The sequence below is a fragment of the Euleptes europaea genome, chromosome 2 (genome assembly GCF_029931775.1).
Source record: "Euleptes europaea isolate rEulEur1 chromosome 2, rEulEur1.hap1, whole genome shotgun sequence".
Classification (NCBI taxonomy): Eukaryota; Metazoa; Chordata; class Lepidosauria; order Squamata; family Sphaerodactylidae; genus Euleptes; species Euleptes europaea.
In genome coordinates, this window is record NC_079313.1 from 28,132,242 (window position 1) to 28,159,048 (window position 26,807).

General features: G+C 43.9%; 1 protein-coding gene across 1 annotated transcript in view; it reads right to left on the minus strand.

Moving 5' to 3' along the window:
* Positions 1–14,834, minus strand: part of NIBAN1 (niban apoptosis regulator 1) — a 48,618-nt gene extending 33,784 nt beyond the window's left edge. Inside the window, exons 1-5 of the mRNA XM_056844715.1 lie at positions 14,768–14,834; positions 12,091–12,221; positions 10,766–10,897; positions 8,108–8,222; positions 4,784–4,951 (exon numbers count right to left, since the gene is read on the minus strand). Of these exons, the coding sequence (XP_056700693.1) occupies positions 4,784–4,951; positions 8,108–8,222; positions 10,766–10,897; positions 12,091–12,221; positions 14,768–14,834 (613 nt within the window). The remainder of the gene's footprint in view (positions 1–4,783; positions 4,952–8,107; positions 8,223–10,765; positions 10,898–12,090; positions 12,222–14,767) is intronic.
* Positions 14,835–26,807: the final 11,973 nt, after the last annotated feature.

Here is a 26,807-nt window from a genome sequence, read left to right on the forward strand (position 1 = left end):
AAGGCCCATCAAGTCCAGCAGTCTGTTCACACAGTGGCCAACCAGGTGCCTCTAAGAAGCCACAAACAAGACGATGGCAGCAGCACCATCCTGCCTGTGTTCCACCACACCCAAAATAATAGGCATGCTCCTCTGATACTAGAGAGAATAGGTATGCAGCATCACTAGTATCCATTCTAACTAACAGCCATGAATACCCCTCTCCTCCATGAATATGTCCACTTCCCTCTTAAAGCCCTCCAAGCTGGCAGCCATCACCATATCCTGGGGCAAGGAGTTCCACAATTTAACTATGCGTTATGTGAAAAAATACTTCCTTTTATCTGTTTTGAATCTCTCACCCTCCAGCTTTAGCAGATGACCCCGTGTTCTAGTATTATGGGAGAGGGAGAAAAACTTCTCCCTGTCCACTCTCTCCAAACCATGCATAATTTTATGGACCTCTATCATGTCTCCCCTCAGCCACCTTCTTTCCAAGCTAAACAGCCCTAAGCGTCTTAACCGCTCCCCATAGGGCAGTTGCTCTAGTCCCCTAATCATTTTGGTTGCTCTTTTCTGCACCTTCTCAAGCTCTGTAATATCCCTTTTTAGGTGTGGTGACCAGAACTGTACACAGTATTCCAAGTGTGGTCTCACCATAGATTTGTACAAGGGCAGTATGATATCAGCAGTTTTATTCTCTATTCCTCGTCTAATTATGGCCAGCATGGAATTGGCCTTTTTTACATCAGCCGCACACTGGGTTCATTGAGCTATCCACTACCACCCCAAGATCCCTTTCTTGATCTGTCCCTGCCAGCACAGATCCCATCAGTGTATATGTGAAGTTGGGATTTTGTGTCCCAATATGCATCACTTTACACTTACTCACATTGAATCTCATTTGCCATTTTAATGCCCATTCTTCCAGTATGCAGAGATCCTTCTGGAGCTCTTCACAGTCCGATTTTGTTTTAACCACCCTAAATAATTTGGTGTCATCTGCAAATTTGGCTACTTTACTGTTTAACCCCAACTCCAGGTCATTGATGAACAGGTTGAAAAGCACCGGTCCCAACACAGATCCCTGAGGCACCCCACTGCTCACATCCCGCCATTGTGAGAACTGACCATTGATTCCTACTCTCTGCTTCCTATTTTTCAGCCAGCTCTCAATCCATAATGGGCATCCCCATACAATGAGAGTGCGCACTGGTACTGGTCCACAGAGGTTATGCCATTATTTCACCTTAAATTATAGGAACAAGAATCGTACAGCTTAAACCCACACATACTGGATTTTTTCCACAGTATGCACAATACATGAATGAAAGGTTCACTGGGGAGGAGGCAGTGCTCTCCTCCTACTGTGAGTAGACTCCACATGTTGGAGTTTGATCATAATGCAGGGAACTGACACCACAACCATGTGAAACATGACCAATCTATCAAGAGAAACCTTTAGGAACAGGTGTAGCCCACCATTTCAGACTCACATCACCCATAGATTTTAAGACAGTGGTCTTTTCAAGGTTGCAACAAAATGAGGTTTTCTTGTAACACATAATTCCAGCCATACATGTTGATTTTGTGGGGTTTAGTTCTGATATTAGGATTTGAACATGGTTATGGAACATACAAAGGTTGTTTATGCATGGGTACTTTCACTCACGTTCGCCCCTGGTCTGTCTCGGTTGTTCCTTGGAGTTATGCATGAGTTTCCCGTCCATTAGAGATGACCTCGCTGCCAGCCCTCACAAATCCCTGGACTTCCTGTTCCTCTAATAACCCAACTCTTCCATCTTCCCTGAACAAAGCACAGGTGAAATCTCCATTCATAAGGCAAAGCGCGGAGCACGCAAACTTAGTTTTGCTCACACCCAATTACAAAGCAGCACGTCCAGAGGTGAGGACTGAAATACTTCTTGCTTTCTCGGAGCTCATTCTGAGCAGAAAAAAATCTTTTAAAAACTGAGGCTTGGATTTCTCTCCCCCCCTTCAGATTGCTCCGTTTGTTATGTTGTTGTTTTTTAAATGCTTTTTTATGGGGCAATTGGGTTTGGGGGGGATTTTCTCTCACAGTAAGCACTACAAGCAAGCCAATTACAAAGCAGCATTTAAAGGGGTAGGACTTGATTTGAGCTTGGAGACTGCTGGTGCATAGATTCCCAACAGGTGTGGGTCTAGCGAGCAACAAACTTCAGGTAAAGCTCCCATGCATAAACGACCTAAGTGTGCTGCCTTCTTGGTGCTGTATACAAACATCTTTATCAGCCATAAGTTTTGCATGTATTGCAAAGCATTTTCTTTCCCCAAAAGAGCACGACTTAGCTACATACGTTAGCACCACAGTTTGTTTAACAGCTGTTCCACCCCCCCCAACCCTCTCCCAATTAGTCTTCAATTAAACATTAAGATACTTAGCATGTTGGAAATCCCTCCACAAAATAAAATATTTCCATGTGACCAAAAAAAAAAAAAAAACCCCAAGAAGAAACAAGGATAAAAAATGGGACATAAATCCAGAGGCATTAGGGATGGAAAAGCCTTAGATCATCTACTCTGTACTTGGCTAGCAAAGCTCTGTCCTCTGGAGTGATGGGCTGGAATTCAGTTAGGAATAGAGCCTGCCAAGAGCACTGCTAAAGTCTCCGCAAAAAGGAGTCAAGCAAAGTGAAGCCACACAGCATGTTTTGAGTCACCAAAGACCTACAGTGTGCCAGGAAAAGCTGATCCACACAATTACTGGCCTAGCAGAGAGAAAAAGGATTGAATTTCGCACAGATCGCTGCATGACTGTAAGAGTAACAGGGATTACAAACCATCAGAACAACAGACTTTCCTCTTAAGGACGCACCAGAGGAAACTTAGTTCACCTGGTCATTTTACAGAGTATTTACTTCCGTGTATAGTTCAAGATTCTCTGAGGCTTCTCCATATATATGGACTGAATGCATCTTGTGATGAGCCACAATTTGTAAGAACTGGGGGAATTTGCCTTGCTCATAAGGCAGCATATTTGGGTTCTTTATGAGGAGAGCAAATTCCCCCCAAATCTTGTAAATTATGGGATGCGGCTATCAGAAAACATTCTTGTGGGGCCTAAATTAGAGGCCCTGTGGTTGCTAGGCTGGATCTGGGGCTTGTGGTGGCTATTTTCTGCCTTAAATTGGCTGAAGATGACCTCTGGCATGACTAGAGGAATGAGCTACAGTAGAAATAAAAATCTGTCAAATGTTCCAAAATTTGCCCTATATCCCCGTTTTTCCATTTAAATTTTGCAAACATTATTCAAATGCGGAATTTTGCATGTGAAATGAGAAAAACAGGATCATTTATCACAGCAGCACACAAAGGTAGGTGTGGACGGAAGAGTTAGTTTAGTGTCACTGGAAGAAAAGCAGGTGGTTAGGCCTGGAACCGCCACAGCTTAAAATACCAGAGGCAAGGGAGATGGAAGGAAGAGCTGCAGGCTGCTCCAGCAGGGACTATGGAGGCCTAACCATGCATGAAAGGGTCTTGGCTGAGGCAGTAGCCAAAGGACTCTGGTAAGGATCCTGCCTCAGGAAGCAGACTGGGAAGATGGCTGTCCATGCACATTTTCATGCCATCTAGATAGGGTTGCCAACCTCCAGGTACTTGGAAAAAATAAAGGCTCAGTGCTGTACGGATAATGGCAGAGATCCAGACAGCACTCAAAAAGTACCAGAAATAGGATATTAATTTATAAAGGTGCAAGTAGGTGCAAAAAGTGAGCAAATATACAAAATGAAATACAGTAAGATACACATACAAAATTTCAATATCAATCCAGCATAGTACAAAATTCAATAGAAAATATGGATGTCCTGCAAATCAGGTAAGTCAATATATACTGTCCGTGATGGACTTTTTTGTCCTTATTGATAGCTGGATGGAAGATGTCTGAGGCAAAGGCCACAGCGAGAAGATGTCAGGACGTGTCGTCTAGATCAAGATCACGTTTCGCATATGGCTTCATCAGTTACATGTATCCAAAGAAGTTCATGGAATATATATAATTTCAAACGGGACCAAAAGGATTTCTACATACGTCTCCAAACGTATGAGTTGCTAACCTAAGGTACTAGCTGGAGATCTCCTGCTATTACAACTGATCTCCAGCCAATATAGATCAGTTCCCCTGGAGAAAATGGCCGCCTTGGCAACTGGACTCTATGGCATTGAAGTCCCTCCCTTCTCTAAATCCCACCTTCCTCAGGCTCCACTCCCAAAATCTCCAGGTATTTCTCAACCCGGAGCTGGCAACCCTAAGTAGACCACAACCTGCTTCCTCACACTTGCCTCGAAGCAAGTACTCAAAGGGTCTTACTTCTGAGTAAACATGCTCAAGATCAGGCTCTCTCATACTTACGCCTCATATCTATTTTTCAGTCAAGACAAATAGCTCACCTTGTGACAGACTCTGCCCCTCAAGTATTTGGGTGATCACTTTCAGGGATCAGTTGCAAGCTCTTACCTCTTAAAGTAGCAGAATGAGATGTTTCAGGTGGAAAACCTGCTTTTCCATTTTAGCATGGAACACACATGACATACCATGTGGGTATGCCGCCAAGAAAAGTAATGTTGCATCAAGTTCTTCCCTTCCCCCACCTGATAGTGGATTTCCCCACCCCACATCAATGGCTGCTGCAGGACTGGGGTGGAGAAATGCACTATTGAAACTATGCCTCTGCATTGGATCAAAAAGTCAAGCATGCAAAGCTGGTCTCTCCCCCCCAGCCCCAAATAGCAAGGCTATCAACTGCAGCCTACTGGTACTTACCATGGTTTAAGTGCCTGATGCAGTCATTCAACACTGCGCTGAATTGTTTTTGAGTCTCTGGATCCGGAAAGCAGAAATAACTATGTCTGCGGAAAGGCTGCCACAGATAGACAGGAAACTCTTTTGGAAGGGTAACAAAAGCCTGGGCATTCTCCTTTTCACTGGAAGCTTTAAAAAGAATTAAGTTATTTTAAAAACCTGCAAGGTTCTGGCATTCCACTCAGCTAAACAATCATTTATGCATTGATATACTACATTCTGTTACTTTTACATGCATCATATATGTGTCTAATTAATTCTTTCAGTTTTCTACTTAAGCATATCACTCTAATTTAAGATCTGTTTAAAAAAAACGAAACAGTAAGCATCAACTTGGCTAAGACAATCAAATGAGCCTCAAAGTATTCCGTAATTGGAATTCTGATGTATTTAAAAATTTGAACCCAATGTAAGCTTAGCATTCACCCAGGGCTTTCGGCAAGATGGAATATCATAGCAAGAGTGGGTGGAGTGCAGCTAACGCCAGAGCATTCATGATATGCATATCTATAGCTGGGGTAACTTTCCCAGGTGTCACTGTACCTGGATATATCATGGAACAAAAGACTTATTGAGACTCCAAGCCCAAGATTAACTGGTTGTGGGAGAGTCATAAGAAGGAGAGACTTTGAGAAGAAAGACCAAAGATGCAAGAGGGAGACACTGAAACTGGTTGTCAAGAGTTTGAAAAGCTCAGTGTTGGATGAGGAAAAAGAGAAGGCCTAGAGAAGCTGTCATCATCAGCCTTTAAAGAACTGAGACCCATTTTTAACCCCAAGTGAAAACATGAGCTGAGCTGCAAACATTTGGGACGATGTCTCATGACATCACAGTCATGTGACAACAAGAAGAGGTCTCTAAACTTGCCTGGGCCAAGTGACCTCTTGTAACAGCCCCCTCTGATGGTGCAGTCTGCTGTACCACCTCTCGGAATAGTTGCTGTGGACTGAGGGGAAGGACTTAGTACCCTCCAACCTTCCTTTGCCACTTGACCTGCCTCCAGGGTCAATAAGGTAGTGCTACCACCACCAAGATATCACAAGAAGGGGACATCTTCGATATCCTCATCCTGCTTGAGATAATGAAGGGCACCAGGATCCCCTGGATCCTGTCAAATAAGCTGTGCCAAGAACCTTATAGCTGAAGTGGCCACAGGTTAGAAAACACACTGTCCCTTGTTCCCTGCACTGTTCATTGTGCAGAACTGGCCAACAGGACTTTATTGAGGAGAGAAACTCAGCAATGTGGAGTAAGTTCAAAGAGGAATGTTACAAAGGTCTTAGATAGTTAAAGACCTAGGACCACTGGCTTAAGGCAGAGATCCCCAGTGTGGCACCCATGGGAACCGTGGTGCTTGCTGACACCTTTCCTGGTTCTCCCCAAGTGTCTCGAGTCTAGAGAGTGGGTCAGGCTTCTGCCCAATAAAGCTTTTGATAATCTACTGCACATTAAAACAACATTGTTTCAGTGGCAACTGCCACCACATTGTAGGTTTAATTCTCTCTCACTCCTATTTCCCAGTGAATTTTTTAATATTACTCCTTGTCCCCTGCACTTGGGCAGGTTCCACCCCCCATGCAGCCATTTTGTGGTTGCACCCAGCACCCTGTGTCATAATTCCAAAGATGCCCACTGGCTCAAAAAGGTTAGGCCTCAGGCTTAAGCCTCAGGCTTAAGGATTCAAACCCAAAGTGACACAGTTACAAGAATATAGTCTACACAAATGGTAATCCTAACATGACTATCTAATGGTTCCCTACTCTAGCTACATCACCTGCGTTATTATTCTCCCTCACCTTTGTCTCTCCTCACTGAAAGATGGGACTCAAGAACCACACTTGGCTCCTCAAGTCAAACCTATATCAATGAACAAAAATTGCTTCTCCAACTGCCACCAGGGTTTCCATTGCAACAAAGTCTTCTCTGGTTGGCTCATCCAGTCAACAGGGCAAAACCCAGCAGCCCTTGGCTCCCCGAAGTAGGGTTGCCAGCTGCCACATGGTGGTGAATAATCTCCCACTGCTGCACTCAACTGCAGCGTCACTAATGGCAGCACCAACACCATGATATAATTTCTGGGTGAATCCACCAGAAGTGATGTCACAGGCTACTCCAACACTCTAGGAAATTTCACCAATCTCTATGGTCGTTACCATAGACACCTGTGAGATCTATAGAGCATTGTGGTAGCCTGTGTGTGACATCACTTCCAGGGTTTTGGCCAGAAATGACATCATAACATCGGTGATGCCATTTTCCATGGCTCTGTCCCTGGAAAACCTCTGGGGGTTAGTGACAGACTGACACCCATCCAAAGTCCTGAAAGAAAGTTCTGGGGAAAAGTATAATATATTGCAACTTGGGACCTACATAAAGGTCCCAATTCATATTCTGAAGACCAAGATAATAGAAGGCCTAAGATAATAGAAGAATCCTTTTCTCTGTGTTGAGACTAAAAAGAAAAGACCATTACCAAGGCCATGTTTAACAATTCCAGGGTTCCTTCTTAACTCCTTAGATATATCAGCTCTCATAATGATAATTTATTTATATTACACTCTCCCCCACTAAAAGTGGGCTCAGGGCAGATCACAACATAATAAAATACATAATTCACATTTGATAAAAACATAATCCAACTTAAAAACAACAGCGCTCCCAAGTATTCACTCAGCAATGCAAGCTGAGATCAGAAAGACATACCCAGACTGCTTAAAATAATATGGGAAATACTTCAGTGATTGATATTAAGCCAATCAGCCCTGAGCCTCTATCAGAGATTATTCGTACATCAGGGGGGAATTGGAGGACAGCACAATATATGATACAGGCACACTCCTCTTAGTTCTGGTCCATTTCAGCTCTTCTCATAGCACATCTTGGGTTAACAGTTTTCCAATGACATCAGACCAACAAAACTGCAGCCCAGAAGAGACACTGGCAGCCAGCCGCCAGATACACCACCTCTGGGGGTGGGGGGGTGGGAAGGCTGCAAGAAAATAAAAGAAGCAAGGCTCCATTTTTCACAGATACGTTATAAGAGGGTGTAAATCTTTCCAGTGGATTTTTCATGCTGCCTTTATGAAGACAAAAGAAGCATTCACCCAATCACATCAAATAATATAAAATGTGCAGCACTTCTCAAAAAATGGATCATTAAGAAAGTTATCAGAAGCTGTTGACTCCAGAACCAGCTCATTTCTAAGGCGTAGCAATGGTCAAACACAAAGGGGGGGGGGGAAACGTGAAGACATAACATTCCCCATAAGCTTTGCTTTGTCTTACCATTGGGGTCTGGAAAATGTTTATCAGATAGAGAGTTATACCCCTCCTCTGTTGTCAGTACTTTGCCTCCAACAGAGAGAATGCAGCTTTTAGAGCTGAGGCCCTTCTGGAAAGCCTAGGATACAGGGAAAGAAAATAACTTTTAGAAAAAATAGCTTAGTCTGAGTTAATGAAATGTATCCAATTCAGGCGGCATCTACACAGCAGCAATTCTCATTCAGAATAAATGACAAAATATCCTAGAAATTACACAAACATTCTGAATGAGCAGCTTTTCCTGGCATAGTATTTGGACTGACTGGTTGCAGACTGCCTCACCCTCTGCCAAAGTGTATAAAATAATGTACAGCGTGAAGGAAGTGAATACAGACAACTCTATTTGCTTCCCCATAATACTAGAATTTAGGGGTACCCAATGAAGTGACTGGGCAGTACATTCAGGACAGACCAAAGAGTACCTATGGAACTCACTGCTACAGAATCATTTAGATGGCTCTTAAAGGGGACAAATCCCATGGAAACTAGAACCTCTATATTCAAAGGAAGCAAATCTCTGAATACTCATTGCTGGGGGGAAACAGTGGGGGCATCCCTCCAGGATGGGGGACAGAGGGTAGCACTTGGGAACGAGGTATCGCAGCAGCGCCCTTTGGCGTGTGGGGTTCTGCAAGGTGTGATCCTCTCCCCTATGTTGTTTAACATCTATATACACCCCTTTGCTCAGCTTATCCAGAGCTTCGGGGTGGGTTGTGATCAGTACGCTGATAACGCCCAGCTTTAACTGTTAATGGACAGCCATCCGAACTCTGCCCTGGACACACTGACCAGGTGCTTGGATGCCATGTCTGGATGGTTGAGACAGAGCTGACTAAAGTTAAATCTATCAAAGACAGAGGTCCATTGGCTCAGCCAGGGCGGCTCTGAAGCGGGGTGCCAGCTCCCAGCTCTTGAAGGTGTGCATTTAACACCTGCACCTGCGGTCAGGAGCCTGCGGGTAATTCTTGATGCCTCCTTATCCATGGAGGCTCATGTCACTGCTGTGGCCAGGTCTGCGTTTTTCCATCTCCGCCAGGCCAGGCAGTTGGTGGCCTACCTCTCCCACCCCGGCCTAGCCACGGTGATCCATGTGACAGTCATCTCCAGGCTAGATTACTGTAACTCGGTCTATGTAGGGCAGCCTTCGAGACTGATCTAGAAGCTCCAGCTGGTACAGAATGCAGCAGTGAGGGTCCTTACTAGGACCCCAGTGAGGGCTCACATTCAGTCAGTGCTTCGTCGACTACACTGGCTCCAAGTGGAGCACGGGATCAGGATCAAGATGCTGGTTATTACTTTTAAAGCCTTACAGAGTCTGGGACCATTATACCTGTGGGGCTGCCTCTCCTGGTACACCCCCCGAAGAGCATCACACTCTTCCAACAACAACTTATTAGTGGTCCCTGGCCCTAAGAGCATCCGGCTGACCTCAACCGGGGCCAGGGTCTGTTGGAATCCTCTTTCCGCTGAGATCAGGGCCCTGAGGGATTTGAAAGAAAATAAAGATATTCCGCCAGGCCTATAGTTGAGGGCAGCAACAGTTCCATCAAATCTGGCCTCCCTATCCCCCCTCCTTCTTTGGTGCTATCCTGGATCGAATTAGGGCCCCCCGGCTACATTACCGGGCTTTATGCAGCCTGTTTTCTAAAGGTGCACCATCTTCTTTTTAGATATTACTTCTGAATTGGTTGAATTTAAATTGATTAAAAACATTCTAGGTCTGTATTTATGGTTTTATCTTATTATATTGTTGGATTTTATGATGTTAGCCGCCCTGAGCCCGGCTTCGGCCAGGGATGGAGGGTGGGGTAGAAATCAAATAAATAAATAAATATCCTGTTTGTAGGCCTATCTAGGGCATCTGCTTGACCACTCAGGGAAATAGCATTAATAGGCTAGATGGACTAGCACAGACTGATCCAGAACATTTCTTCTTATGTTCTTAAGGTCAGAAAAGCACTGGATATTTAATAAGGAACTTCTCCCATTTGCTGGGCAGAGCTATCATATATACGTGGGGCTGCCCTTGAAGACTATCTGGAAGCTGCAGCGAGAGTGTTGACTGGAATGGGTCATAGGGACCATATCAGTTTGCTTCCAGGCTCAATTCAAGATGCTGGTATTGACAATTAAAGCCCTGCACAGCCTGGGACTAACATACCTTCAGACCGCCTTCTCCCATATGAACCTACCTGCTCACTGCTACTGCCATCTGAGGCTAGATGGATGGCAACCTGAGAAAGGGCTTTCTCAGTCGTGACACCAAAACTTTGGAACTCCCTCCCCAGAGAGATTCATCTGTCTCCCTCTATCGGTGTCTTCTACCAGCAGGTGATGACTTCTTTGTTTTGGCATATCCCCCCCCCCCATAACAGGTATGGGTCCTCGTCCCTGGTTCAGGTGTGGTTTATGTTTTTACAGAATTATTATATAGTTTTTATGTTGGTTTTAATTGTTCTAATGTTTTATGGGGACCCCAATTGGGTGGAAAGGTGGCTTAAAAATGTTTTAAACAAATAAAATACCATTGCCACCGCCGCTGAAGAGGACACTAGAATCCATTTTAAAACATGACAGATGCATGCACCTGAACATCAGATATTGATAAAATCAGAGATTTACCTCTTTGTTTTCAAAGCTCTCCACAGCATAGTTGCTCTTAATCACAACGTATCTGTCCTTCCATTTCTTCAAGTCTTCAGCAAAATGTGACACTTCTCCTTCATAAAAGATCACAGCGGTTTCTGCCAGAGGCTGTGGAGACGAATTAGGAAAGGATTACAGAAAAATCGAATGGACTTATTGGGAGCCTTCCTAGTAATTAATTTGGAAAAAGAGAGGCACCGAACCTCAAAACCTGCCTGGAAGAAGTCCTGTAAAATGGAAGTCTTGGCCTTGAAGAGCGGTTGTTTGGGAGCTGGCAACACTCACCCAATAAATGAGAAAAATATTGGGCCAATTTTTAAAAAAAATTCTGCATCACTGTGTAGGGGTCTGTAGTTCTGATTCTTGGTGCTACACAATGCTTGCTTTTAATTCTGCTTGTTTTAATCGGTCATCGTAATTTTACTGTGAGTGAATATTGTTACTGAGTGTCTTCTGGAGTGAAAGGTAACATTAAACAAATCTAATAGATAAACAAAGTGTCCTCTTCACAAGTTCAGATGTGCCCTCATCTTTATTATTAAGGCCAAACAAGGCTGATAGAGAAGATCCATAATTAGAATTTCCCACAGGTTTGTTTTTTTAAAAAAAGGTGTGCAGGGGCAAATCCAATCAGGGCTGCAGCAACGGATGAAGAGTAAGTCTAACCTCTCTATGCCCCTTGCTATTTATCTGTTTTAAGCCATATAACATCTTGACATTTTCCCCATAAGGCAAATAACGGATGACATATATTAGGTTTCAAAGCTGATTATCAGTCACAATCCATACTGTACCAAGGAATTCTAAGAATTGCAGTTGTCTGAGAAGCTTGGGATCTCGCAAGAAAAGATCTCTCAGCACTCTGGGGGACACTGGGACCATTAAATCACTTTCAAGCAGGTTTAAAATGTACTTGGATGGGAGACCACCAAGGAAGTCCAGGTTGCTCCCGTGGAAGCGGGCAATCTACCTCTGTTTGTGTCTTGCCTCAAAGACCCTATAAGGTTGCCCTAAGTTGGCTGTGACTTGACAGCACTTTTCGAGGCCATAGAGGCAGCCACTGGACTGTATTCTAAGGTGCTGCTCTGCAAAAAGCTCTTCAGTTGGCATTGAAGGGGACAGCAATTTCCCCCAATACCCCCTTCCCAATGCTGACCTTCTTGCTTTGCCCCCACATTGTCCCTCAGGGTTCCTTAATATACATACACACAGAATTTTTCAGAGCTTACTGGGAGGCAGGGAAGTCCTGCACCAAAGTGGTACTCAGGATCCATCCCACAATACCAAACGCTTCTCATTACCTTTGTTTTTAAGAACTGGGACTGCAGATCTCTGTTTTGTTCTACCTCATTCTGGATGCGCTCACAAAAGGACACTGCATACTGGCGTCTGTAATGCGGGCTGAAGTTCTTAATTACGGCTTCAGTCTTTCCTGAAATGGCAGATTAAAAGTTATGTTATCACATTTTGTTTTTATTTATTTCAGGCTTCACAGCTGTAAAGTTTTCAAAACTGTTTTTATAAGCTTAATTCCGTAACAGAACTGCATAGCATAGCTGCATTCATCTTATGATGCTGGGAAGTAGTTGTCCTGTACTCTGTGGCCAGTCAGGCCTCCTAGAGGGGTACCAGATCTTTAGCTCTGCAAAAGATTACATCCATCTGGACCATGACCTGGCCCAAGAAGCCAAGAAGTCAAGCATGGGCTTCCAGCCCAGCACTGTGTCTTTGCTGGGCTTTCTTGGCACAAGACTGCTACCCCACTGCTGGGTGGAGGCGGATTCTGGTGGGCTTATGGACCGGGTCCTGGGCTGACCATTAGTTGCTCCAGGTCCTGGGGTAACAGTGGGAAGTTCTGGTGGAGTTTCAACTACAGGCTCCTTAGGGACAAGTTCTGGAGGAGCTCCAACTGCAGGCACCTCAGGGGCAGCCTCTGGAACAAATAGGCCAGGGGCATCTACCCTGCAGGGATCTCTCAGAGGTCCCTGATCTCTTCAGGCCATTTTTGGGCTCCTCCTCTGAGGCGTCAGAGTCCAGAGACAACTCGGGGGGGGGCCATGACAATAACAAAGTTCCTACTTGATGCCTGCTACAACAATAATATTCCCTGGATCTATGTAGAAATAATAACCTTTGTTCTCTCTGACATTGTAGCACTGCTCTGTACTCTTTTCTGAAAAGCATAAGATAAGATCTCTTATCTCCTAAAGAAATCTCCTCATTCTTGTTCCAACGTGATGGGCTACAGCAGAAGATTTTTTGATTCCAGATTTTGCTGCTGGTTCCAAGACATTCCTCCCAAGCCCCTTAGAGGAACTTCCACTTGCCCCTTGCCCACTTCCTCAACACCCTACAAGTTTTTGTAAGTATATTTTAATTAATTTCCATGTATTATTAAAAAAATAAAATTATCGAAACAAAAATTAAAGTAACTAATTAACTAGTTTCGAGAGCTGATGTTGTGTAGTCTCTAAAAACAAACTATATGTCACAAACTATATGTCTCTCCAGGATCAGAGGAGCATGCCAAATATATTAGGCGCTGTGAAACACAGGCAGGATGGTGCTGCTGCAGTTGTCTTAGTTGCTCCAGTTGCTTCTGTTCTTAGTTGCTTATGTTCTTATGTCTTGTTTGTGGGCTTCCTAGAGGCACCTGGTTGGCCACTGTGTGAACAGATTGCTGGACTTGATGAGCCTTGGTCTGATCCAGCATGGCTTTTCTTATGTTCTTATGTAAATGCATGCATGCTCAGCAGGCTATGATGCCATACAGCCCATCTTCCAAAGCAGCCATATTCTCCAGGGGAACTGCTCTCTGTCACCTGGAGATCTGTTGTATTTCCAGGAGATCTTCAGGCCACACCAGGAGGTTGGCCATCCTATCTACTACAGACTCTAGCTCTTCCCCACCCCCCATGCTGTTGCTGGGGGTCACTGTCCTTTAGAACAATTAAAGGGAGTATTTTGGACTGCAGTGGGATGGAATGCAAATAAGTCACATTCTACTGGTGGATCTAAGTAACAGAGTTTCCAGATCAGGAATCTCACCTCAGCCATTGACAAACCAAGCCCCCTGTCTCAGGTTCAGCCTCCCTACCTTTTCTGCATGTGGAGATAATACCACCGACCTACCTTACTGTACCTGCAACATTTTTAATACCGTAAAGCACTGTATAAATGCTAGATATTATTACTGTGCAAATTACGAGTAATATGTTTAATCTTAAATCTTCCAGCACTGGATTTCTGTGCAATCAATTTAAGACCACCCAGATGTGATAAATCCCCACTGGTTATCTAGAATAAAGACGTTTCTCACATGGTGCTATTAAATTGTTAAAATTTGGGGGCTTGATAGCAACTGCCCTGGAAGATTTTAAATGGAACACTAACGTCCAGTTGTCAGGAATTTGGATCCAAAATCTTAACTTCTCTTGGAGTTCTGGTGCCCCTTACTTACATTTCCCAATTTATGCTTAAGACAATACCACAAACCTTTCCACAGATTTTCTAAACAGCAACTGGCCTTTTACGTATGGGAAATATGAAGTTATCAGTACTACATCTGGCGGTTGTTTACAACTTTTGCTTCCTTCCAGCTGTTCTGAATTCTTAAATCACTTTCATTGTGTTTTCTTTTCTCGTTTCTGAGGAGACTTCACATTGTGCTTCCTACAGCAGAGCAAATCCAAAATTTCTCAAGGCATTCACAGTGTGTTCTGAGTCTCACTTTCCCTATCTGTAGTTCACATTTGTATGGAAACATTTCCCATCTGTTCCCAGTTGCATGTTATTCCTATGGAAACCTCAGTGTTTCAGCACATGGGAAAATAATATTACATAATATCTGAATGCATTTTTACCTCTATTCTTTCAGGACTAGCTTTTAAAGATTTCTCTACTATCAGTCCTTATGTGAACGAGAGACCTTTTACTGAAAATTGATTTTGCTTTCCCCCAATGAACAACATTCTTTACTTGGATGAGGTGCAATTGACAAGACAAGAACCTCAGCATTCATTTCGTAAAATAGGTCCCCAGTCATGTTGAGTCACAGGTCCATGTTTTATGTTCTCCCTTCCCTGAAATTCAAGCAGCCTCTACAATTCCCCCTTGGGGAGAAAGCGCTGAGGGATTTCTGACATCTTGGTAATGATCTGTTGGTTTACAGATGTACAGGTTGAGAAGGCAGATGGGACTGCAGAAGCAAGCACATGGGCAGGCAATGCTAGTCTCAACACAGCATCAGTTTAACATGCTGAAATCCTGAATTAGCTCCCCAGCCAGATCCAAACAAAATCCTTCTATTCAACTCCCTTGTGCATGTTTGGCTGGGCAAAACTGCTTTCAGACTCCTCACACATTGTTGGGGAGGTGGGCTTTAGAGAAAGAACAGCCAAGTTGTCCATAAACAAATACCACCAACTACCAAGTTATACAAAAACCTCTGGAAAAGATATTTTTTTCTATATAAAGGGAAATACAAAGGGGGGGGAAGAGAAAAAGGGGTTTCAGCATTACAAATGAGGAAAAAAAGAAGTAAAATAAAACAGATTACATTGCCATGCTTATTCAACACAGTTATACAAATGAAATAGCTTTCCAGCTTGAAGAAAAACCTTTAACATTGCAGGTAATACCACATAATACCACATGAAACTAGTACCCTTATCATACATATTATAGCTACCCACTCAAAACAATCTTCCAGATATCAAAAACCTCTGGAAAAGACCGTGTGCACAATAAAGCAGCACAGGTGGAACCGGGTAATCTTTCTAAGATATATTTAGATCTTTTAGTTACATGTTCTTTATTGCCATGGAAATTACTTTATGTTTCCCAGGACTGTTAACAAAAATATCTTTCATTTAGTGTGCGTTAACAGGTGTGTGAAAAATACTTTAAAACTCCTTTATCAGTAAGAACAGAACTGAATTTAAAGCCCATTAGGGGTTTGGCAAACTGAAGTAATTTTCCATGTGAATATATATATGGCCTGGGGATGTTACTAATATCCTTAATTTTCCTCCAGATTTCAAAGAACTTGAGAATTGAGCCTCCTCGTTTAGACGATTTCCAAATTTAGTACTGATTCTTTGGTATGTTTGCTAAAGTTATTTTAGATGAAGCTCAACCAAGTATTTCTATTAGTTTGCTTAGCTAGACTGCTAAGCTGTGTCCAGCCTGGAGAAGAGGCAAGCACAGCTGAGAGCCAGAGGATGCAGTGGAATAGGTCTGTTCTGGAGAAAGAATGGAAAGGATGCCAAATTCTCACTCCTACCATCTTTGGGTTAGAACATTAGAACAGCATTTGTTTCCAAAACTCTTTCCCCCTTGACTACTGTTGCCAAGGGATCGCCTACATATTCTACCATGGATCTTCCTGTGCATTTAGACAAGCCTGAGACACATACAAGGCCAGGCATATATACAAGAGTGTTTGCTCTTGTGCCAACTGTTTTAGAGCAATTTCTAAAGCAGTATCTATGTTGACCCAAATACTTTTTTAGCTGGAAAAATAACCTGCAATAAAAGTAATACATGAATACACACAACAGATAAAGCCTGATAGGCCTCATCGTCATCCAACATTAATCAAACATTGTCCTGAATGCCGGCAGACCTGAGGGCCAGAGGCAGGTGGCGTAGTCAAATGGCAGTTCGAGGGTCAATACCGTTCTGTTCCAGATCTGGGTCCAAAGTCAGTATCAGAAGCAATTCCAAGTCAAAGTGCATTCCAAGGTCAAGACCATATGAGTATCAGGCAATATCAGGGTCCAAAGAGAACACAGCATGGTGGTAACAAGTTGTTCCTATCCTGGCCTGGATGCAAGTGCTTGCTTAAATAAGCCTAGGGCAGACCAGCTGTTGCTTATTCTTCTGACTCAGCATTCCCTGCAGAGTGAAGCTCATTAGCCTCATCACTGTCAGCAGGGAGTGCTCTTTGCTGGGCCTACAGTCAAGCACTCCTTCTGTGTTCCTGTAGGAGTACGCTGAACCTTTGGTGCCTCTACTCCAGTGGTTTTGGGGAACTCTCTGGTGACACTGCCTGTGGCCGGCCCTCTGACACAGGTGAATCCCCTGCTCTGGATATTTGTAGGCATGGGGGGAACTCATCTGTCTGTAACTGAGCAGCCTACTGCTGTTCCTTCCTTCCACTGCCTGCTGCTTCAAGGTCCTCCTTGTCTGAAGAAGCCTCAGTAGGCTGCCCCATGACACACACAACCTAGAAAGCACTCAGCACTCTAAACGGTGCAGTAGATCAGTAACAATCAGCAAGCTTCTCTCTCTCCCCACCCCCACCATTATCTGAGCCACAATTTGAGAAATACTATCCTGGGCCTGAATACAAACACACCACAGGCAACCCCACCCACAGGGCCCCATCTGGCAGCCAAATCACCTGACCAGGCTCCTTCCTCAGTGTGCCGGCGTAGGCCAAGGGCTGGGCAGTGCCCACAGTCCTCAGACGTGCGGGAGGTATCTAGCCCCTTTCGGAGCAGGCAACAAAGATTCTGCTATCTCCCAAGGTCAGTATTCAGAGGCGTCGTCAAAACAGGCAGGAGTCAACGGCCGGAAAGATCAATCATAGCAGTAGCAAGAAGGCAGGGAAATTGCACGGTTGCTTCCGCAAAGTGAAAGCGTGCCTGCACTGCCTTTATCAGTCAGTGCACTTCCAAGCTAGGCTTCATCCTGCAATGACTCAGCACCAGTTCTCTGTCTGCTTAGGCTTTCCAGGCGAGCACTCCTTCGCCTACCCTGCAAAACTATACGCTGGCGAGTCCTGATATGCCTATCAGGTTCAGGTGAGCTTGGAGGGCTGCCATTCTCAGCTTCCACTGCAGGAGTTGGGGGACGAGTAGCTTCTGTCTGCCTTTGTTCCATCTCTCTGCCTAGCTGTGGTTCCTGCTGAGTTGTTTCAGGCTCCTGTACTACTGACTGCAATGGAGGTACTGAAGCCCAGAGGCAACCTGTTCCTCCACTTCAGCTTCAGAGTCCTCCGGGTCCTCAGCTCCGAAGGCAGGGCCCATGACACCCAGACAGCTTGTTCATCATCTGAACACAGAGACAAAACACTATTTTCTATAACAAATTATTTAATGGCAGACTCTTTAATGGCCTTGAGGACCTTCAGGTGGAAAGGTAGCCTAGAAATACACTTAAATAAGTAACTATTTGCAATCTTGGCCTACCCAGTTGCAGTGGCAGAACACACAGCTGACCATCTCACAACTTCACATACAATCCAGACAAAAGAAAGTCAAGTGGTCACATAAACAGGTTATTTTTGATGGCCAGCAGAATGTGATACACAAAGATAGGTCTATGAAAGTTAGCCTTCCATGAGTAGAAAATCATGTGGGTAAGATTAATGCCTCATTACTTTATTAACAGCTGCTGTGACTGAGTCATGTGACTATCCCCTACTTTTTAAAAGTCTCTTCCTTTCTCACACAACACATGAAGGCCATTTATGCATGGAAGGTTTTGGCTTGGATTTGCCGCTCTCTAGATGTACATTTTCCCATCCGAATTCTCAAAACTCAAAAATAAGCCCCCATGCAGAGTTTTGAGAATTTGGATGGGAAAAATGTGCATCTAGGGAGCGGCAAATCCAAGGCAAAACCACCCATGCATAAATGGCTGAAGATGCCTTATACTTGGGCAGACCATTGGTCTATCAAGATCATTATTACCTACTCTGACTGGCAACAGCTCTCTAGGGTCTCAGGTACAGGTCTTCCGCATTATCTACTACCAGACCCTCCTTTTACCTGGAGATGCCAGAGTCTGAATCTGGGACCTTCTGCATGAAAAGCAGACTCTCCACCATTAAACCAAACATACCCTAACAGTGACCACATCCACCACAAGTGCTTAATACTATTGTTTAACTGGGCTGAGTTTTTACAATTTCCTCTCTTCATTTCATTTCCCCTACCTTTTTCTCTCTTGTCCCGCTTCTTTGAAAGAAACATACACAATATTTTTTTTTTTTTTAAAAATTGCTTCCTCCATAACTCTATGCCAGGGGAAAAAATCATCTTCTCCTTCTACCATTTGGAGAATGGTAGAAATGCAAAACATATCCAAGATCCATAGTTCCAGCTCTAATATTTTATTACTGCTGCTTTTATAGATGGTAATTTAGAAAACTGCAACAGGCTGACCATTTGGGGTATATGATTAGCTTGGCTGAGCTACAAGTTCTGATGTAAACATAAAATTCCAGACAGCTTTGTTTTGGCCTTCATTTCAAACTGTAGATGATGACCCATTTCTATAAATTACAGCTCTTTTTAAAATGTAAAATATGTAGTCATCGTGAAAACTCGAAACTTTTTTTTTTTAATGAAAGCTGAGGATCCCAGCAACATATATGTGTCAAATATCAGATTTTGTGTGATATGCGGTGTGGGCTAAATGACAGAAGATGGGTCAAGCTTGGTTGTAACGAGTGCATTAAAGATGGGTCTATTCAAAGTACTACCTAGTAGGCATGCCATATTGACACCCAATGAGAATGCTGAAGACATTCAGCATTGTAAAACACTTCTACTGAATATAATATAATCATGGGACTTTGGGCAGGAGTTTGCATCTGAATAGTTCCACTGAAACACTCCATCAGAAAACCCATCAAAGTAATAAAAGGAGTCCAAATTTTATTCCCCCCCCCCCACTGGTTTGAGAAATTCTTGTACTAATCTTCAACCAGTGAGCACAGTCAGAAGAATGAGAGGGTTTTTCCCTCAGCACTAAAACTCTGAAATAAATCTGGAAATGTTTGAAAGCCTTGGCACAAAGTTTTGCTCACTCAACACAAAACTATTTACAGCTTACAACTTAAGTTGAAAATAGTGACTTTGTTGTTGTGATGAAGAAAAGTAGGATGTTCTGATTAACACCCAAGAGAACAAACCTTGGATTACTTACCGTGAAGGTTCCTTCTGCTCTGAGGTAAGGAGGCATCATGAAACATTGGGTGATTCCCCCTGGTTGCTCAGGGAGGCAGGATCAAATTTCAGCTTCCTGTCTCCTAGTCTGGAATTGCCCCTTCCTCAGTTCAAAGACTTCCCAAGCTACAATGAGACAGGAAGGAACCAGAAGGCATACCCAACTAGACAAAAAACAGAATAGGTGTCAATGGTTAAATGAAAACAGAAGGACAACAGAAGGACTGCAGGGGATCACTAATCGACCCAGGTTGACCTTCTCCCTATAAACATTCTTAAACCTTGATTTGAGATTGTTCCATGACTTGAACGTCAATCTGTACCTGTTAGGTGAAGGACAAGTTTTGCAACCATATTTTCATTTTACTGACTTCTTCATCGATCTTATTCATTTTTTGGGCAGGACAAGATGCCCTCCTTACCTCAGAGCAGAAGGAACCTTCATGGTAAGTAATCCAAAATTCATTCTCAGTCTGAGGAGGAGGGCATCTTGAAACATTACAATATCCAAGAGCTATGTCCCATTATCGGGTTAAAGACTGCATCCGCTGAACCTAAGGAATGTATTCAGTATTGTCTGACGAAGGCAAATATGGGAGACCACATTGTTGTATGCTTACCTCCTATGTCAAGCTTACCTATTGAAAGGTGAAAGAAAAGGGGGGCTGCGCTAGGTGTAAAGTGCGCAGTAATCCCTGTTTGATACATTGTCTAATATTATGACTGATGGACTCTCAAGACTTTCCCTTCGTTCGGGACAGTCTGGGAATGAAACATCAGACCTACTCATGGACTGCTTACGACTGATATAAGCGTGAATAAAACCTGCAGGTTGAGCATGTGTGTTGCACCTTCTCCTTGATATGTTATGGCTGTGGACAGAATAAGGAAGATGGAATAGTTATTTCTTACAAACTGAAGTTTCCTTAAAGGATGAAGGTAGAAACAGGGCACGGTACTTCCTTGCCTTTAAGAAATACATACACACATAGAACCTTCCTGAACAATAGGGTTTTTGGTTCGAGTAACCTGTGGGTTGACACAACTGGTGTCAGGGAGAGACTTAATGGTGTCAGGGAGCCACTTCAGTGTGACTTCTTTCGGGTTTCTTTTTTTTAGAATTTCATAAGGAAACTTTGGAAAACACCTAATGGATGAAGAGACATCCCTATGGAGGGAGCCCAAGCATTGGTGGACTGGCCTGAGATTTTGGCCACTATGTCCTGCTATACCAGGAATGCTATACCAGGAATGCAACAGTGGTTGTCACTCGTCTGCACAAGGTGAAGAACTGGGCGCCCTGGCGTTATCCTTCCTACAGGAACACTAGAAACTGCCAGACCTAATAACTTAGGGTTCCATATGCTAGGGGATGCACTTTCTTTGACAGAGAGCATATCTTTTGAGAGGTAGATCTTCAAGGGTTAGAAGCACTTGCCACGACCAAAGAAGCTCCCACAAGTCACCACCAGTTTCTTTCAACAACCAGGCAGTTGGTAGCAGTCAGCCTGGATCCGGGAAACAAAAGTAGACTGGGTGTAAAAATCCTGGCATACTGGGAGCCTCCACGATTCCTATATGGACCAATTTACCCCAGATGGAAACCATGTTTTTACCTTAGTCCACATAGGTACACAAATACGGCTACTGCTTGTTCCTGTCATAACCTTCTCAGGCTCATGGAATACTCTATAGAGGAGAAAAGACAAACATTAGGCCTTAGACCATTCGATGAAAAACTCAGCCGAAGCCATCTGCTTCAAAAGCCTGCCCTCTAGAGAGCCGGTGTACTCTCAAGGCCACGTAGGAACAAGCTGTTAGCCAGGGGGCACTTTATTTGCCAGGCTTTTACCAGTTGCCATGTCTGTGCTCTTTCCTATGGCCATGGTCAGCTTGCCCCCGCTCTCCTCCATTTTGCAGTGAAAACGGCTGCGGGTGGGTTCGTTGCCCCTGGCATCGGCTCTCCTCCTCTGTTATGCTGTGAAAACGGTTGTGGGTGGTTTCATCACTCCTTGCCTGGCTCTCCTCCTCCTTTTGCCTGAAAATGGCTGCGGGAGATTTTGTCGCTCCTCTGCAGCTAGACCGCAAGTGGACCCATCCGGGTCTCCTTTGGAGTTTAATCTGTCTTCTGTGCTGCTGATCTACCATTTTGTTTTGGTGAGAAAATACTGAATAGGAAGGAGAAATGGCAGAGGAGGACAAGGTTGAGAGGAGAGAGAGCAAAAGCCAGCTCAGATATGGGATTAGGAATGAAAGTAAGAATTTTAAAGAAAGAATAAGGTAGGTTTCCTAAATTATGAAAAGAGCTATTTGCAGCAGAGGGCAAAAGGAGATAACAAAGTGAGTTTTGTAAAGTAAAAATTATACTAATTTGCAGCAGAGAGCTGCTTTGCAGCTAGGGGCGATTCCAGCCCAGGAGATAGGAAGTTGAAATTTGATCCTGCCTCCCTGAGCAACCAGTGGGAATCACCCAATGTTTCAAGATGTCCTCCTCCTCAGAGTGAGAACCTATCCCCAGATAAATTACCCTCTTGCCTTGGAACCTTTTTTCCTTTTATAGATCTCAGCCTATGTCCAAAAGGTTCTCATCCAAACACCAGGCTATTCATCCATACAGAGCAAAAACACCTGACCAGACTAGAGAGTTAGCAGACAAGGGAGTATGTAGCAGCTAACACACACTCATAGGTTGCCTCTGTCACTTCCTCAAACTGCTGACAGCAAGGGGAGGGCAGATATGTTTGAGTGGTTCCAGGTATCTACACTATACAATAGGAGGGAAGAGGCAAGTGAGTGCAAGCCCCCTCACCCACACGCATATCCCTACTGCCTCTCATGTATTTGCAGGCAAGGAGAACAGGAAGGTGGATCACTTTATGTGTATCTTCTTTAATATATATCCTAATATTAGGGGGGATGTAAGAGTCCGATAAGCTTTGGTTTTCTTTCAATAGATCTCCCCCCCCCCCAAGCTTAGGTGATTCAGTACTCTTAAATCACACCAAAAGTCAGCACTGACTCACCCCCTTCTCCCTTGTTGACTCACTAGGGCATCATGGAATGCCAGCTCTAATTTATTCTGCATGCAGCTTCCTCACTCCTTTATTTTCTTGTACACACTGGATTGCCAACTCTCAAGACATAGGAATGTCCCACACCAGCGAGAATCACTGTATCACCCCATGCAGAAAAGCCAAGTACCAGCTGCTATAATTAGAGACCGGCCTTGCGGCCAGGGTTTTAAGTGTGAGTACTGTTAACCCAAATTGCTAGAAATCAAACTTCCTCATGCTTTTAATTTTTTTAAAATGAGCAGAATTCTAGTCCTTCATTCCAAACATGGCCAAAAGGCCAACGGCTAGAAATGCAACAGGGAAGCCAGATGTTATCTGTAACATTCATGGCCACCATGTTTAGTTTGGGGTTCAGAGATGCTTTCATTTTGTGCAACACTCAAGTAGGAACTATATTCTCTTAGTAGATTCATAGGGGCTTGGGGGTAATACACCTGATGACATTGTGGGTAGTCAACGGCAAAGTCTGTCACCCTGATGTTAATATTTACAACTCTGGTCTCCCAGCTTAGTAGTTCTCCAGTGGCTTAGACTGGATTCTGCCTTTGGTTTTTGTGGTCCTTAATGCTCTCACCTACCCTGACCTGGATGACCCAGGCTAGCCTGATCTCATCAGATCTCAGAAGCTAAGCAGGGGGGCAGCCCTGGTTAGTACTTGGATGGGAGACCACCAAGGAATACCAAGAGTCATTATGCAGAGGAAGCAAACCACCTCTGTTAGTCTCTTGCCTTGAAAACTACTTGGTTGCCATAAGTTGGCTGCAACTTGACAGCACTTTACACACACAGTGCTTTCATCCAGTAAAGGCACATGTGTATTTTTAAAAGTCTGATACTAGGGAATCTTCCGGCAATCTCTGCTTCTATGTCTACATTTCCCTTTTGGCAGGCCAGGACAAGAAGTCACTGTAACATGATCTCCAGATGGATTCTTCCCATCTGAATTCCCCTAAAAGAATCAGACAGTACCGAGTTCCTCCTTTCCACCATAATTCCTTATGTGCGCACAGCTCCCTTGTCTTGGGACATCTGCACTTCCTTGTCCAATGGAAGACAGACTGATGGCCTGCTTGCCAAATAATGAGAATTGCACACAAAGGAGACACTTGTATAAATATAGCTCTGGAGTAATAACAATAGCACAGTCTCAGCTGGAGCAGAAGGAGATGATAAACACCAGCAGCATTGGCTCTGCAGTGACCCTTTCCTAAGGCAAGTACACCCAAAGCATAGAGACTTGAGCCAGTAAAGCAACCCAAAAGTTAACCCTTCCAAGAGAGAAACAAGCTAAGGCCTGGGTTTTGCATGTGTGTGTTGTCAGGGAGCATTTGAACGTGCAACTCCAATATCTGTGGCTTGCAGCAAGCGGGTGCAAGTTGACAAATTGTTTCTACTGATTATACAGTTTCCATTTAAGAAGATTTGCGAAGGGGCTGTAGCTCAGCGGCAGAGCAGAAGCATTCAAATATGAACTCAATTGCCGGTATCATTGAAGGGTTCCATGGAACAAGGCAGGGAAAGCTCCTGGATAGCTGCTGCCAGATAAAGGGAATATAATTGCCCAGTTGGATAATAAGTACATCATGTGCAATTATGTCTACCTGATCTGCCAACAGCTATCAAACCAGTGAGATCTACTTTAAGGGTATAAGGAGCTGCCTCGGTACTGGAACAGGAGGGATGAGATTCATGGGTTAACACCATGTAGGGCAGCAGTTACCCTACAGTCGGTGACAGAAGAAAGGGAGCTGCTAGGATATTGGTGCAACAGGCAGATTTCAAAATCCTTTTGCCATCCAGAGTGATTTCCTCCTCACCCTTGCTCCCATTAGGAGCCCTGTTCTCGAGAGCAATTTACTTTCCTTTCCTTTTATCCCTTAGAAGCTCCTTGATCAATTGATCTTGAGCAGCATATATCTAGTGTTGGAGGGGTATAAGGACTGAAACAAATCTTGCCACTGACAATGTAGCCTTGGGGTCCCTATCACTTAGTAAAAAAGGCATTATGTCAGTCACAGAGGCATTGGATTTGTATATTAAAAGGGGGGAAATATAGTGCGATCGAAGTTCCTCGTAAAAGCGGCATTTCAAAAGGGCATGGGCTAATGAGTCAATAGAGCCAGAAGAGCAAGCAATTTACTTTCAACGCACAAAAGATATTGGCATGTGGCCAGTTTGATTCATCTTAGAGTTCCTTCTCCTTTTCTGAGGAGCACACAGCTCCACAGTTCAGAGAAGGGGAGCGTTTGTGAGTGTGTTGCACAATAGTGTTTCTAAAACGTGGGGCATGTGCCGCCCTGACTGCTCCACAATGACCAATTGAGAAGACATTTTGGGCCTCAAGAGCAATCCCTAATTTGAACCATGCTGTTGCATTTTGGGATATCATTTCCCAAAAAGGGGCCATGATGGCAAGTGGTGGCCATGATGCCTTTATGAGATAGCTACAAAATTGTTAGCCTAAAGAGCCAGTTCACACTTCCACAGTCATCACGTGATGACTACAGCATCACATGTGACTTGTTGAAGCAAATCAGCTATTGCATCTTAATACTACAGGGGAAAAACTTTCATGCCCTACGCCACAATAACTCAGCCACACAAATGCAACAAAGTGACCTAAATTCAAGCATTCAGTGGTGAGCTATCAAAAATGACAAGGAAATCAAGCTTTTGGGAACCAGCCCATGCTTAATAAACCAGAGGGAAGTAAATGTTTCCGATTTCTAGGTAACCACATCAAAATGTTTAAGCAGCCCTGTGCCAGGCAAAATAAAATAAAATAAATTCCAAGTCTTAAGCATATTTTTAAGTGCCTGGGCAATCAGACACCTGGTATTCTCTCAAATGAGGGGTCTCTAACAGGTAACTTGTGAGCTACCATAGCTTGCCAGCTGCTGCATACTAACTTGTGTATTCCCCAGAACACCCAGAAAAAAAGACTGCACAAAGATCTGCTCTAGGATTTTCAAAGTGTTTATTTTATAGGGCTTTCCCTCTGCGCTACTTTTATTTCAAAAGGTTTTTCTCTGAGCTTCATTTCTGGTGTTTTTCCTAGGCTCAAACTAGACATGACAATTTGGTTCCCCAACTTTCATTTCATAGCCTATTTCATAATTTATTTTATTTCCTCCAACCCAATCCATCCCTCATTCCATTTGGACCCACAGCAGTTGCCAGGAACTAAATTTCCAAGCACCATACGGGCTAATTCAGATCAGGGGCATGATGCAGAGGGAAGGAGGGCTTCAGCCTCCCCCTCCACTTTTTCCTCCAACCACAAATGGCCCAGGGGTGTATAGTTTGTCCCACGGGGGGGATGGGGGGGCTGTACATGTATTGTCGCATCTAGTTTGAGTGTTAATCTAGGTTCTCTTTCTCAGGTAGAACAGAGCTTGGTAAATTTGGTGAGCCCTGTTTCAAGCTGATTCTTGAACCAACCCTTACAAGGATCTTTTCAACTCTTTCTCCCTACTAAAGCAATTAATTTGGGATTATTATATTTTAATCCCATTTTCCTTTAAGGAATTTAGTATACTGTAGCTAATGTGCCTGTCTTACCATTTTATCTCCACAATAACCTTAACTCGGTGGGATGAGTCAGACTGAGAAAGTGAGTGACAAAGCTACGTCGGGATCTGAACCTGTATCTTTACAGTCCATGTCTGACAGCCGACCCACTACACCAGACTTACTCTTATTACATATGTGATTTTGCTTCCTTGAGCCTTTCGTAATTCTGGCATTCACACTTTCCGCATTCAGGACCTGAAATTCTAAGGATTGTACCAGAAAGTCAGAGGTTGCCCATACCTGCCTGGGAGCAATATATGAAGCCTGGAAGGGGCAGAAGGGAAACAGAGAAGAGCATGTACTCTTCCTGGGCCTTCAACAGCATTTCAGATTGGGCTGAAACTATCTGGATAAGACAATCAAGAACCCAAGATTATCTTGGCTGTATGAGCTCAGTGTATTCGAATGACC